The following is a 16,628-nucleotide window of genomic DNA, read 5'->3' as shown; positions in this document are numbered from 1 at the left end:
TTTCCAAAAAGCCCTCACTTTTTAAATTCTGACAATTAGAACCGGAGTTATGGCCATTTTAAGAAATTTTTTTTGGACCCTTATAGCTCGGGTCAGGGGGGTCGGGGGACCTTAAGTTTGATATTGATGGAAAGCCCTAAGGCCCAGCTATAACATACTAAAATTTGAGTCCGCTGAATGCCATAGGGGCGGAGCTATTGAGAAAACAAAAAAAGGGGGGTCTTCAAAATGGCGGAAGGAGGGGTGGGGGGTGGGGGGTCAATGCACCAAGTTGCAATTTTTACCCGATATATAACGTTTGCCGAAAACCGCAAGTCGATATCTTTTTTAGTTTAGGAGCTATTAAGCTCCAAAGAGCGGCCGGCCGGGAACGTAACTTAGCCACATATATATTCGGAATCAGGAAGTGCTGAAACACATTTTGGCCAAATTTGAGGTCGATCGGACGACATGAAATTTTGTTAGGATTATAGTAGGTGAGATTGTTAAGAATCTCACCTAATATAAAGGTACATATTTGAAGCTTAAGCCTTACGTCGACTTTAAGCCAGATTTCACTAGGATCGGTCAAATCATTTTCAAAAAAAAAATACATAAAGTCAACATTATTGTGCATATTCAAAAAGATATCGATAATTTCTCAAGGATTGATAGTCCTTTTTGACTTGGGTCTCGGTAATTTTTAAATCATATATACCAACACTTATAAAATGGGCCTAGTCCCATCTTTGACAAAGGGTTGAACCAGCTTTCATACATTTCTGCTCATTGTCCTTTAGAAAAGTGTTGTTCAAACGTTTGATTTATCCAATGAATCCTTTTAAAAGATTATTGTAACTTTCCGTGAAAATTATTGTCATATGGATGTCAAATTTGTAAATGATTGTTAAAAGTTTGTTAAACTTTTAGAAACTTTTCTTTTGGGACTGTTTATAAAAATATATTTACGGTAAATTAAGCTAATTCAAAACCTGCTCCAAATGGAAATTTTTCGCTACTCCAAATGGAAAGGTCATTGTTTTCATGGTAAATACAGTACTAAATTATTATATTTATATATTTTCTATACCACAGTTTCATTATTTAGTTAATTTTGCTTGAAATAAAGCGAAAATCCATTCATATTCACAAATTTTAATTTGTTAATTTCTCAGAATAATTAAAAGTGTACCTTTTCACCATCGAATTTTTCATCGATCGACCATGTTTTCCAATGAAAAACACAATGAGGTGACTGTTGTTTATTCGCTTTGTTTAACATTTATGTCATATTTCTGGCTAATTTTATTTAAATGAAGAGCTAATCTTCATTGTTAACGGTACGTGAAGTTTTCAAATGAAATAATTACCTATTTCGTAAACAAAAACGGTTTTCTGAAGAGTCTACAAATGCTTCAATAGGAAACCCCGGAAATATGATTTTTTGTAGAGATTTTCTTATTGTTTTAGATGGGCAAGGAGAAAAGACCAGGAATAAGAACAAATCCTGCACTCAAGAGCAACTCAATAAGGTTTTGGAAGCCTTTCGTCGCGGTTTCACTTACACTGTTTGTCTCCAATTAGAAACTTTCCCTTGTCTCCATTTGGATTAATATGTTTCCAATAGAAGCATTTTACGCTCGCGTATTTTTCTTGTATTTAAGAAGTTTTCAAATTATATCTAAAGAATTTTTACTAAACAGTAACATTCTAGAAGAGTCAAGGAGCAAATTCATGCAATTCTCTTCAGAAAAAATATTAACTTAATGTGTTAAATCTTCTGTCAAAGTTAAAGCGTCTGGAAATGGTTTTGAATTAGGACATTTACCCTATTATAAAAAAAATGAAAGAAATCACCAGGGACAATATTTTTCAAAGTCAAAAAACATGTTTTTGGAGGGGATAAAAGGGATGGAGGGTAATTTGGGTAAGTTAGTTTGATAGAAAATGTCGACTTGTGGGGGTCACCGAAGACCGGAAGACAATATCTCTTACCGTTTGGCAGCCAGAATGGAGAGAAGTTGAAAAAAATACGATTGTTAAAACTGCTCTCTTGGTTCGAGCAGTTAAAAACCTCACAAATAAGCAGAAAAAATCTGAAATTGTGTTAAAAACTTAAAAAGCACGTTGCATAAGCTTGCGTTTTTAAACATTTGTATTTCTAAATATATCTTTGAAATAAATTTCAAAATGTATACTCTAAAAATCAGTCAATAAACAAAGAAATAGAAAATCCGGCAACCATTGCGTATTTGCAAATAAGATAAATTTTTGTGAATTCGTGCCAAAAACTCTGTGTTAACGTAGTTAAAGACTAGGCTTTAAATTAACCAAATATTTTTCTCCGAACAAAAAGCTTTGTTGGTAAAACTTAAAGAGACTTATATAAATAAAAACATTAAAAATTCAGCCGGATCTTTGAAATCCGGAAAAAGAGTTATTTCGCTGATGCATAACATGAAAAATATAGATAAAAAACTATACAGAGTTTATCGACCAATGATAGAAATATATGCTTGTATGAAAACGATAGTTCTTGAATAATTTCGCAGAAATACAAAAATACAGCACAATGTGATTATTTCATGCAGATAGAGTGAATGAAAGCAGGTGAAAGCTTTCTCTGATATTCCTATTTCGACTTTTCAGAAGCCAAGAAAGAAATTCATGCAACAATTCATGTAATATGACAAGCTTCAGTCAATATAAATACCTGGAATTTATTTACACTTGAATGATATTTTACGGACATGGCTGAAATAGGGAAAATTCCTAAATACTTCTATGAAATTATAAATTTTTATCTCAACTAAAAGTTTAGATTCTATATAGATTTTTTTTTAATTTGAGCATTGTATTTCTCGAAAACGAAATAACTTTTGCCAATTTAGTTCTGTCTCAAGAAAAAACCAGTATCCCCTTGGGCATATCAATTGAGTTCGCATTGCAGAAAAATCAGTCGATGGGGGCTTCTTGTTGGATGCACTTGAGAAAACAAATTGTTGATTCAGCAGGAGTTCTTCAGCACCCTCAATTAATGATCAATTAGTGCCATCGTAATTTTCGTCCCTTACTAGCAGCTTTTCACCACCCTCTCTATTTTTCCCACACCCAATTTCATTTTTATATCAGTGTTGTACACATTTATTGTTCTGTCCAACAATTGAACTTTACTATATGCGGTATATAGAAGTATTAAACAATTTGTATTTTATTTGACAAGGGATGACAAAGCTTTGGGGAATTCCTCTACTAGTGACCTAGATACTGTGGTACAAAACAAGTTTTGTATCATTTGTATTAAATTACTAAAATTGTTTGGAAGCTCAACTTTTGAACAAAAGTCGATCTTGTGAGTTTCAGTTTTTTTGTAGTTTTCTTTAACTTGCTCTCATATACCTAAAAAATCTCATTGGATCTTAACCGATTTATTATTAATTCATTTAACCAAATGAATCCAGATTAAGCTTTTCAGGTTTTCAAAGACCTTTCCAATGAACCCGAAATTGTTGAAATTGGTTAACCCTTTAAGGACGATTGGAACACCGGTGTCCCATAAAGAAAATAATTTTTCCTGACTACCTAAAGTTACCTTTTCCTTATGTTTGTACGTAATTGCAAAGTAGAAGGTTGAAGAAATCTAGGATATTTTTTGCAAGTCTCCAGGTATTTGTTATATAGTAAATTTTTAAACTCAAAAATGATGAATTTTTAAATTCTCATAATGAGAATTAATTTTATTTATTTTTTATACTTCCAATTTTTTTTAAGTAGAACTCTTTTGGGAAATAAAACTACAATACTCAAACATAATATTTTTTATTAGAGTGAAAATTACCATTCATTGGTATTGTCAGAAAAATTACTTAAATTTTTAGGCTATTTTTGCTCCTATCGCTCATTAGAGGAACAAAATACACCGAATCAGACTCTTTTAGATTTTCTAAGGTTAGATGTAAGACCTTTTACCGATTTTGTTTATCGGTTTCATTTTCATTGCTGATTTTCGATCCGCGAAAACTGTCTCGTCGTTAAAGGGTTAAGAAATATTCTTACTGGAGTCTTTGAAAGGCTTTATATTGAAAAACCGTTATTACGCTTGATATGACGGCATTTTCGTATTTAAGAACTTACTTAAAATGCCACTTATGGCTCTTTAAGGTTTCCTGCGTAACTCCTCGCTATTCCACACAATCTAAAGCAAGTATCTGCTTCTGCTAGTGTCGCAGCATCACAAGGAGGATTCCGCTATGCTCTTCCGGGTCCCGGTCAAAATCCCGAAAGCCAAAATCCCGAAAGCCAAAATACCGAACGCCAAAATCCCGAAAGCCAAAATCCCGAATTGGCCAAAACCCCGAAAGCCAAAATTCCGAATTCTTAAAAGTGCCATAGCTACTCCCACGATTGTACCCGGGCTTTATAATTATATTGAGGATAATGTGAAGAATAATTTCCCAAGACTCAGAAAATTTTCGTTTACCTTCAGCAAGACCGGTTGTAATCGTGGGAGTAGCTATGACATTTTTAAGAATTCGGAATTTTGGCTTTCTAGAGTTTAGCTTTCGGGATTTTGACCGGGACCCATTGAGATACACATATTTTGAGATTTGTTTGGATATATTCAGATCGGATATCTAAAAAAAAAGCTTTTGATTGGGAAAGAGAGGAGTGAATTTAATATAAAGATAATTTTAATGATTTATAGAGGGGTCTATCGAAAATCTCACGTTGCAATCTTAAACCGATTGGCCTGTATTTCTACAGACAGACAGAGAGTATGACGTTATCTTTCAGCAATAGTCATATTTACAAAGATAAATCAAGAATTTGGGTTCCCGGGGGTAAAGGGTAGAAAGCTTTGGGGTTTAAAAAAAACGGATTGTGTTCCTTATGTAGAGTTCTTCTAGCAATAAAACGTAATTAAATTGATTGAAATTTTAACAATATATTCCTCACCAAGAAGGTTTGAAATTCCCCAGAGTATGACTTTCTCTTAAAAGCTTCTCCAATAAGATTGCGTAACCATTTTCATTCGTATAGCATTTTGTTCCTGGAAAATTTAATGGAAATTTCACGATGGAATATCAAGTTTCAATTGCTCTGTGTAAAGCAATTTATTGAATTATTGCGAAATGTATTGGAATTGGTGCTGTCTGATGGGTAAATTGAATTAATGCGATGATAACGGTTTTTTACATGCAGAAGCATTTTATGGAAAACTCCCACAACGAAGTGTGAAAATTTGTTTGTGAAAAAAACAATTTTTCTTTTCCAATATTGCAGTTGAATTCAAAGGCGCAGAATGAAGCGAGTGAGATCGATGATGTTCTGGGAGTAAAATGCAGTTTCGAGACTAAATGCAATTGGGAGTGGAATGAGACGATCGTTGATGGTTTTCAAGTTGTCACAGGAGCCAATCTAACTGACACCAATCGCACTGGGATTATGCCAGGACCTCCTGCTGATGCTCTCAATGATGCCAGTGGTAAGAACTTTATTACAATTTCTGAAATATAAGTACTTTAAAAAAAAATGTTAGAATTGAAAAAATAAATATAAGTAAAGTGAACAGAATAGAGAAAAGGTAAATTCTTTTCGTCAAGAAATTGAATTTTTCACAATAAATCAATATGGAGGTGGGACTATATTGAACTGGGGCTACATTAAAAACGGTTTTTTCGCATATTTCTATAAGACAGCTGAACTTAGTCATCAATCACATCCACAATTGTTTTGTATATCCAAACTACATTACGTTAAAGCTTAGTTTTCTTTAAAAATATGCAAAAATTTATCGCTTTCAATACAGGCCCACCTCTCCCTAAAGATAATTCTTACAATAAGTCCATAATCTTCTAAAAATAAGAGTATACACAAAAGAACAAATTTTAATTTAAGAATCCATTCCTTTAATTGTGTTGACAAGTTATGTAAAAGCTATGGATAATAATTTTGGAATGTCCTAAAAGTAGTTTTATATAACTTTTAAATATTAATCTAAATTTAAAATTAATTTATGATTTTCTGAAGGGTGTAATAGGGAAAAGCGTCCTACCATCGGACGACTTAAGGTTTGAGCAATTCATTCTTTTGAATATGTTTTTAATGAATTTGACCCTAGCTAGTCCAATGTTTCAAAATTCTTGAAAAGAGCAATCCAAAGGGGTAGTTAACTGTACCGCTCACAGTTTACTCAAATACCGATCTGTCGATTTCTCCCAAAAGTGGTGCCAATCTATCGATCTTGTGTCAATCTATCAATCTTATGCCGATCTGCAGATCTTATACCGATCTGCTGATCTCGTGTCGATCTGCCGATTTTTGGCCAAATTGTGTCGATCTGTCGATTTCTTAGCAAAATAGTGCCGATCTGCTGAGTTTTAGCTCCAAATCAGCACTATTTTGCCGATCGCCGCTCACGGTTCACTCTGAGAGCCACTTATCCATTCCTTCACTGAGAGAAATCCGAAAAAGTTAAATTAACATTTCGGAAATGTTAATTTTACCCTGAATTATTGATCCGAAATCGGTGTAAATATTATGCTTTTTAGGTGTATTATGGGTTAAAGTTACCCTTTTCATGTTAATTTTACACTTCAAAAGGTGTAAAATTAACATGAAAAAATGTTGATATATTTTTACACCTAAAAAGTGTTGAAGTTATGAGGAAAAAAGTTAATCGTACCCCCTTTTTTTCTCAGTGTTAAGAGCAGTCCGTCAAATCCATTGGGAATATAGAGAACAGATTGAGTTGTTCGAAGCTTAAGTCAACCGAAAGTACCGCGCTTTCCCCTAGTTACAACAATCTCTTTATTAGAATTTAACTACAAAACTTCATGTTGAAAATCACATCGAATCTACCAAGAGTTAACAAATTTATAAGATTTAGCTAAACTTTATACCCGGAAAATAGTGAAGAATGTCAATTAAGCTTTTCACTGCAGACAGTATCTGTTAAATAACATTGTAGAATGCACTGAAATTCTCACGAAATTCACAAGAATTTCAATTTTAAGAGCTATTTAAAATTACTTTGAATAGCCTTTAAAAAGAATTTCATTGTAAAAGAGTTGTTAAAACTTTTTCTAGTGCATTATATTCCTAAATAAATTTAGTGAATAAATTGTTAACTTTAGAACTATACAAATTCCATTGTACTGATAACGTTTTAGAATATTCAATTAGTAGGTTTGAACAAAAATGCGAGTGAAGGGTAATATTGACAGAGAAATATTATATTTTAATTTATTAAGAGACATTTTGCATTGTTTAGCTTAAGTTTTTTAGTGAAACTGCCTGCAGTGCCGTTGGTGATAATGTCAAAATTTTCTCAAAGATGCAATTTTTAACGAAAATGCCTCCTAATGTCTAGAAAACTTTAGTCTAAAGCGATTTTTAGACTTTCAGTAATTTTCAGTAATTTTTAAAATTCAATAGATTATCCCAAATTCCAAGTAAACATTTTTCCAAAAATTCACCTGTTAATAAATTAAAACATACTTAAAATCATACGATTAAGCCTTTAACCTGAAGACCGTACAATACAGTTTGAAAAGGCGGACACTTAAGAAACAGCTCAACTTTATTCAGTAAGGGACACCGGGGTAGAATTAGCCACCAAATGAAATTTTTGATTGTGTATAATTTGTACAAAAAATATTTGTGTGAGGCTGATAAATATTTCAATGAATAGTAAGGGAAGTATATATTTAGAATAAAAATGGTTTCCTCAAGATTCCTTCGCAGGCAAACTAAAAGGTACTACTCCCTGGCAAGTGGCCTTCAAACGATTCAACGATTTTTCTGTTTAACATAGAAACTATGTACCGTGAATCCCGACTTGACCGAATCTACATTCTCTCTGAATATGCATACTTTCCAAAATAAAAATCATATTGATAAAGAATCATAGCAGATTGTAGCATATTTGCTTAAAAAAAAAACGTCCAAAATGTGAACAGTCAACAAAATTTAAAAAAAAAAACTATTGTGCAGGCTATTTTATGTCACCCGGTCGAAGACTAAACGCATAAGCGAGAATTCACTTTATTTGTGTACTGAAATCGCCTTTTATAGTCCGGCTTTCGGTATTTCCGACTTTCAGCAGTGTCCAACTTTTAGAAAAATACCCTGGATGCCTTGAATGTTTCTTTCGTTTTTACGATTTTGAGTAAATATAAATTCTAACGGTTTTCAGGTCATTTCCTTCACCTGCGTCTAACACCGGAAACTACTCAGAGGATCATGCGGTCACCCGTGTTTAGTACAACTCGTGAGAATTGCTTCTTGGAAATGTTCATCCACCAGAGTTCCATGACTCTGGGCAGTATTCGGATTGTGATTGAGCCAGTGAAGACTCAGGAGTCTTCCTGGGTAATCTCCGAAATTGCTGGCAATGATCAACGTCGCTGGGAACTCAATCGCTTCCGCATCGATCGCGTCTCCAAGGATTTCCGTATAGTCTTTGAGGTAGTGCCAAATGGACTAGGAGGGCGATCGAGAGGACATGTGTCTATTGATAATCTCCGAATGGTGAATTGTTTCGCCGAGAATCCAAATGGAGGGAATTGTAGTCTCAACCAAGTTAAGTGCAACTCCAACAAAGTGTCGGTTTGCATTGATTTCCAGGGGATTTGCGATATATCTGCAGAATGTGACGAAGGCGAAGATGAGAATCTCAATTGCGGTAAGTCAATAAATTAATTCTTTTTAACAATAGTAACAATAGCAGGGTTTAATTTCAAGCTCTCAAATAAATTTTTGAAACTTTTAAAAACAATTAAGGATTATTCCTTATTAATAACTACTAAATTGTGAAATTTTTCAAGAATATTCTTAAAAAGTGTTTTAAATAGCATTTGAAATCGCTGATTAAAATATTTAACATAAATTAATATTTGATTGATTTGATTCTTCAAAGTTAAGAAAGATTACTGGTGTATTACGTATTTTATCAATGAATATTCTATTTCAGTCTTTGGCACCCTTTTTTGCGTCTCTATACAAGTCTCTATACGAATTTAGATATTCAATGGGAAATTGATGTGGCTAGGACGGGATATTATCTAGATGTGGTTGGATTCAAATTTGTGGAATTGTGCATTGAAATTGTGTTTTATTGCATTAACCCTTTAAGGACCAATAAGTCGCTATGGTTTCAAAGTATTTTGTCTTCTAAATTAGTTAGAAAAAAGAGATGACAAAGCGTTCCAGTTTTGCAGAGTGCTCAAACTCACGAAATAGAGCTCATCGGGAATTAAGTTTTTGCATGGTTCTGCTCTACTAGAGATCAAATTGATTCATAAATCACAAAATTATTTGAAAATAAAAAAAAAATTACCGATGAATATCGATGCAGCTGGATTCGTAATTTCAATACCTTTCTAAAGAATCCAAATTTAACCAAATCGGTTTAAAAATGGGCCCTCTAAAGTGGTTAGCCTTTGACCTTCTATAATTCAAAATAGCGAATTTTCCGGTCATAGGTTTGGACGAAATGTTCGCCTGGACTACCTCTAAAACCCATCCGAAAATTATTGAAAACGCTTGGGCCAATTTTGAGAAAAAACCGAAAAAACATGATATTTAGGGGATATTAATTATAGGGGATGTAAAATTATTCAAAAATCTGTACTTAACCAGTTGATTACCGATAAAGACTGATGCAGTCGGATTCAGAATTTCAATACTTTTCCAAAAAATTTAAATTTAACTAAATCGGTTGAGAAATGGGCCCTCCAAAGTGGTTGACTTTTGCCCTTCAATAATTCAAAATGGCGAATTTTCCGGTCATAGGTATGTTTGGACGAAATATTCGCCTGAACTTGTACCTCTAAAATATGTTCAAAAATCATTGAAAAGGCTTTGACCAATTTTGGGAAAAACCAAAAAAACATAGTTTTTGTGGGGATAAAGGGGGCAGGGTGGTTAGAAAAACACGTCTAAAGATATTGTTTTTTTGGGGGTCATCGAAAACTGCACGCCGATATCTCTTACCGTTTAAGCTCTAGGACGGTGACGAGTATATAACTACTCTTTCTTTGAGTTCGAGCAATAAAAATGTTTTGGTTACCGGTGTCCCACTGGTCCTTGAGTGGTTAAACATAACATTTTTATACTTAGGATAACTGTATCAAATTTCGGTATTATTGCATGTAAGTGCATTAAATTGCATTGCATTAAATTTGAAATGTAATATTTTTAATACAAATTGATTTTTTTTGTTAATTATTTTTAAGGAGTGTTGCTTGGAATCTTGGAAATAGTTTAGAGTCTTTTTATCTCTAAACCATTTTTTAATACATTTTAAAATAAATAAAATTATAGGCATAGCTTTGGGTAATATTTCGGCCACCTTGAATCCCTTAGTTCTTTGCCCTTCCGAAATTCTTCCAAAGTCTTTTTTTACTTTTTACGTCATCTTGTTCGTTGAAGCTACGTTTTTGTTTTTTTGTACTTGCATTGTATAATCTCTAGAATGTACTAACACTAAAAATTCATAAAAATTTGAGGAACAAAAGCAGTGGCCGAAATTTCAAACTAACCAAAATTTGGCACAGTTCCCTAGCCTGCCTATTCATTAGAATTTAAAATTTGATTGAACTAAATTGAATTTGTTGTGGCTTTAAAATGAAGAGAAAGAAGGGCACGAAAGAGTGGGATAGACAATTAAAATGTTTGAGATAGAAAGGGATGTGATTGAATTTAATTTCATGAAATTGTCTTTATCTACAAAAGTTATGAGATATTTTTAGAATTAATTTTACACTATTTTCGTTAGCCGAAAAGTCAGATTTGACATCTTTTAAAATATATCCAAAAATATGAAAAAGAAACGTTTTGTGCTTTTTTAAAATATAAAAAAACATAATTTCAGGGAAAGGGGAGTGGTGTGGATAAAATAAATACAGTAGAGCCCCGCTATAGTCCATATTTGGTTCTAGATTTGACACTTGGGTCGCACTATGGTCCATGTCATTTTTTTTTAAATTTTCAACGACTTTTAGTATTGAAATTGCTCGACGGCTTCCACTTTCTTTGCGATTGTGGTACTTGTCCTCGCTCTCTTCATTATGGATCACAATTATCACAACTACTCAATAAAGTTTTCCAAAAATATTAAAATAATTATGACAACATTGCATGTCGCGTACTAAAAAACATACCCTAACTTAAAATCAGTGTTTTGCAATCAACGATCGATAAATTGTGGACTATAGAGCGATGGCCTATAGCGGGGCTCTACTGTAAAGGCAATTTTAATTATGCGAAGGTAAATTTTTGCGGGTCCCTGTAAAATCATCAATCACTATCTCTGATTGTTTTCCGAGTCAGTTTACGATCATATGGCTAGCATTTTTTGATTTTACAGAATTACATGAATTATACGTGATTTTACAAAAATCATTTGATCCATAAAGATATGTTAAAAGTGGGTTCACAGGATGTAACTTGGAAATTCTGAATTAAACATTTGAGGTTTTACATTAGCATTTTTGTTTAATTGAAAATTATAAAACTTTGATAGAGACAAGGGATTATTCATAAGCAATTAGAGTGACTCGAGTTCCCGGTTTTTCGAAAAAAAATGTGAGTTCCCCTTAAAAATATGTACAGTGGACTCTCTTTCAATCGGGCATATGGGGCAAAATGTCATCCAAATTATCGAGAGATTTGGGCATCGAAATCATTGTAAATTCCACAAAAAGCGCTCAAATATAAAGAATCACGATAAAACAAGAGGAACTGCAGCGAATTTGAACAAATTGGCTTTAAAATCAAAGGTAAAAATTGTCAACAAAATTTTGCGCCCGATTGAAAAAGAACCGATTGAGCGAGAGTCTACTGTAGGTTCCCCGGGTTTTCTGAAATTATATTTTCAATTTTTCACTTTTTAAAAATAATATAGCTTTTATTATAAAAATGTGCTAAAGTTCACAGATGTTTAATAAAAAATAAATAAATAAAAACTGACATATTTCACGTACCTATTGAATTATTTATTTATTGTTTGGATATTTTAAGTAAAATGCAAAAATAAGTTATATAAAAAAATATCTGTAAATCTGTAATATTTCCTCTAATGAGTTACTTTTAACTCGCTACTGCACACGCTCGAAATTTCCATGACAAATTCCATCGATTTCATACCTGCATTTTGTTATCAATTTCTCTATGATTTCCGAACAATGGAATCAAAGAGCGAATAAAACCAACCAGTAAATTGAAATTTGGATAAGTTAGAATGGGAATGTAGGATATATTTTGCCATTTAACGCAAATTCCCTTCTCTGTGACATTTTACCTTTGATTGTGAACTATACCTTAAATCAATTTCAGTCCGGTAAAAACATTTCATGTTAATGAAATATTCCCTGGGATCCTGAATTTATATCCAACAAAGTGCAATTACATTAAGTTCATTGAAAGAGAGAGGATGCCTCAATTTAATATCCTGCCTTCTTGGGCAGATGGAAAAGGTGGGAAAGTGAAAAATACAAGGGAAATGCTAAAATGCCACAGGTAATAAAAAAATCTTGTTAAATAGAGAAGAGAAAAATGGGGAACAGGATAATGTTTTCTTCCTAGAGAAAAATAAAAATTCTATTAGATAAACCACAACATTATAAACTGGAAAAATTTATTCTATCGTATTACACTTCCTCCTGACATGAGAAGCTTCTTAAATGATAAACTAATTGTATAACTGATTTATTTTATTTATTTTTTTTTACAAATAGATAAAATTCCTTTTGGCGGTCGGTGTGACTTTGAAAGTGGATGGTGTGGCTGGCAGAACTCTGGAAAGGCAATTCTTGTTTGGAGTCATCACACAGGACCCACTCCTACAGACAAAACCGGTCCTGATTCGGATCATACGCATATTCATATGAACGTGACGGGTCACTACATGTACGTGAATATGAACCAGCATGTCAATGATGGGGAAAAGAAGAAGCTGGTTGGATTTGCCAGCAATGCTGTAATGAATAGTGTCATCTTCAATCCACCTCCATCTGTTCACGCCAATGCCAGTTCTCCGTACAGAAACACGTGCATGGTGAGTCATTTTTTAAAAGATTTTTTAATAGAGAATCGTTTTCATAAAATTTGAAGTGTGTAATGCGCTCTTATCAATTTATAAATAAAATCTTTAAAAACTTTAATTCGAGCTTATGAAAGCTGAAAATAAAAAAAGTGTCTAAGTGTTTTAAAAGTATCAAAGTCAAAGTTCTTTTGGTCTAAAACGTAATAAATTTCGCATTTACTAAGTCGAAATCAAATTTTCGTACTCCTTGTCATACGGACATTTTACTCATATTTGTGGGGCTCAGAAGCAAAATTGAACTGAACATATCCTATGGCTAAAGCATAGGATATGTTCAATTTTGCCTCTGAGCTCCGCATTTATAAAAAATAGTGAAAAATAGTGGTGATGTATGATAAGCAGACGTTAGACGTTTCCCAATTATTTAAAAATTCTAAATTGAGTGAGTAGAGATAGATAAAAATTGTTAAAAATGATCCTGAAAACACAATAAAACATTTCCCAGTCCACTGAGGAAGACCCATACTAAGGGTTGAAAGCTTTGGAGCAAAATTTTGAGTTTTTGATTGAGGAAAAAGCTGCCCCTGACGAACACCGGAAAATTTGAATCCAATATAATCCGTCAGATACCCCACCTATAGAATGTGCTATTTTCGCTCTTTATCCCAGAATGGAGGGGTAACTCTTACTAAAAAAAATAAAAACGTTTGGAGATATTTTTTTATTTATCATCGAAGATCATAAATTACCGTTTAGGCTCCAAGGCGGTTACAAGTTGAAAAAAAGACGATTATATAACCGCTATATCTTTGAATTTGAGCAGTAAAAAAATGCTCAGGACAAAGATTTTCCTTTACTACTTATCATTGGAATAGTGCCTTAAAGAAATTAAAAATCTTCTCCTGACAGCAATTAGTATTTTAATTGCACAGAAATAAATTACCGTCGTTGCGGGTGACTTTGCACTCGGGGGGTGACTTTGCACTCTGCTGTCCGTAAGACTTTCATAAATTCTAGCACTTATTGATGGTCTTCGCCGATCCAGTCTACCATGTCAAAGTATATAGGGATATGTTATGTACCAAGTAAGGTACAATGATCCCCAAAAGGATTCTTGTAGTTTCAGTAATAGTCAATGAAATGCTAATATAGGTATTTTTTCAAAAAATGCCTCCGTGAAAAAGTTATCTGAAGGTGCAATTCCAAAATCGATTTCAGAATAGTAAATTGCCCAAATCCAATCTAAATTTATCTGGCTAGAATAATCCACTTCGATTTTGTTGATTATTTTTATTAAAAAATATATTTTTTCCTATTATCTTCCTAAGAACACATGATTTATGTTATAAAATTGCATATATTGGTCTTTCTAAAGCTTTATTATAGAAGTATTTGGCTAAAAATTATCCAATTTTGTGCGAACTTAAGATAAAATGACCGAGATCTACAAGATGGTATGATCGCCATCTTGATTTGACGTTTCTGTCCGCCATTTTGAATAACTGTCTAAACAAAAAACTTATCCGATTGAGCTGAAATTTTAGTATGTTGTAGCTGATGTCAAGGCCTTTTCAGAACATATATAAAATCCGACCTAGGTCAAGTGATTGCCTAGATATAGGGGCTCCAAGTTCAAAATTTTGACATTTTCATGAATACAGAACTACAGGGAGCTTCTTTTATCAAAACTATCACAAAAAAGACAGCGCGATCGTTAGGCGATGAGATCTAACAAACAAACAAAAAGAAAAGTAATGTTTTTGTTTATAACAGCGCATTATTTGAGAATCTTAAAAACTGTTTTCGCAAAGGTGAAAAATAAAAAAAAATTAATTAAATGCACTTTTCGTTTATTTTTTTTAATTATATTAGAGTAAATAAATATATAAAATTAATGTCCCAACCATATTTAATGGTTACTAAGGCATTAGGTTTAGGTTTCAAATATTGAAGATTAAAAAATAAAGACCGCCAAAATATGAGTATTACAAAATTTTAAACTTTGAGCCTCTGTATCTAGGTAAATACTTGACGTAGACTGGAACATAAATATGTTTTGAAAAGGTCTTGACATCAGCTACAACATACTAAAATTTCAACTGAATCGGACCAGTTTTAGGGTTTGACAGTTATTCAAAATGGCGGACAGAAACGTCAAATCAAGATGGCGACCACGTCATTTTGTAGATCTCGTGCATCTTACCCTTAGATATGAAGATCTTCATTGTCGTTTATTATCAGAAATTGTTTTTTTAGTATTTATTAAAAAGTGCAAAGTCACCCGCACCTTATCCCAAGTGCAAGTCTTTTTTCTTGATTTTGTTTAACATAGTAAAATTTTATAAAATTAATGTTAGTGGCACAAAATCCATTCATTAACAACTGAATACAAATAATTTTACCCATTCACCCCCCTCCTTTCACTTTAACTATCCACTTTTAGAGAGTAAAGTTGAAAAACAGCGAAAAAACGTGCAAAGTCACCCGCAACGACGGTATTAAAAATTGTCTAGTTTCCATTTTATTACATTAAATTTATTATATTTATCTAAAAACAAGTAAAAATATCGTTTTTGTGATCCTAATATTAAAGTTTCGTATAATTATTTAAGCAGGGATCTTTATTATACGGGTTTCTTCAGACCTAAGGCTTAGCTTTATATCTTAACTTCTATGATTTATTTCTTGTCACTCAATTTATTTTTGACAACTTTTGACTTAGAATTGGAGTACTAAGAGCAATGATCTTAGGTCTTTAAAAAAACCAATAAAATTGTTCACTATTTAGAAGTTTGATCCGGGTTCGGCAGGAGTTGGGCCTAACCCCTACCTAGTCTTAAAACTTGAAAGAAAATTTTGGCTAATTTCTTGGGAACATTGATTATAATAATGATATTGATTTTATATCAATTTTGCGCAATAAAAATTTAAAACTAAAATATGATAACTGTACCAAATTTCGGCATAATAATTGCATGTAATGTATTTTTAATAAAAATTGATTTTTTTTGTTAATTATTTTTAAGGAGTGTTGCTTGGAAACTTGGAAATAGTTTAGAATCTTTGTTTCTTCTAAAACGATTTTAAATACATTTTAAAATCAATAAAAATATAGGCATAGCTTTGGGTAGTATTTCGGCCACCTTGATTCTCATAGATCCTTCCCCTTCCGAAATTATTCCAAAGTTTTTATCACATCATCTTGCTCGTCGAACCGACTTTTTTTTTGTTTTTTTGCATTGTATTATATATTCTTTAGAAGTATGCAAAAACTAAAAATTCATGGAAAATTGAGTAACAAACGAAGTGGTCGAAATTACAAGCTGGCCAAAATTTAATTTCGTTCACCTAAGTATTTTAAGAATTGTAACAGAAGCTTCTAATATATCTAGGTTTTAGGAAAAAATTAAATAATATAGTCAGTATAGTCTTCGATTTCTCTCAAAAAGCAATTTTAGGGGTAAATAGGTTTGTATAAGATTTATTCTTTGTATATCTTGAATATTGCTATCTATTATTATGCCTATTAAATAATATCTGGTTGAATTTATCATAGAAAAATTCGCATATAGAATAGCTCTTAATGAAGTATTTGCGATAA

The 16,628-nt window shown here is 32.5% G+C and overlaps 1 protein-coding gene across 1 annotated transcript in view; it reads left to right on the top strand.

Moving 5' to 3' along the window:
* LOC129802640 (tyrosine-protein kinase receptor) overlaps window positions 1–16,628 on the top strand; it is a 52,805-nt gene that overhangs the window by 27,317 nt on the left and 8,860 nt on the right. The window contains exons 3-5 of the mRNA XM_055848614.1: window positions 5,263–5,464; window positions 8,177–8,665; window positions 12,720–13,039. Of these exons, the coding sequence (XP_055704589.1) occupies window positions 5,263–5,464; window positions 8,177–8,665; window positions 12,720–13,039 (1,011 nt within the window). The remainder of the gene's footprint in view (window positions 1–5,262; window positions 5,465–8,176; window positions 8,666–12,719; window positions 13,040–16,628) is intronic.

The sequence above is a fragment of the Phlebotomus papatasi genome, chromosome 2 (genome assembly GCF_024763615.1).
Source record: "Phlebotomus papatasi isolate M1 chromosome 2, Ppap_2.1, whole genome shotgun sequence".
Taxonomy (NCBI): Eukaryota; Metazoa; Arthropoda; class Insecta; order Diptera; family Psychodidae; genus Phlebotomus; species Phlebotomus papatasi.
The sequence above is the reverse complement of the archived record's forward strand: the minus strand, read 5'-3'. Positions and strand labels throughout refer to the sequence as shown.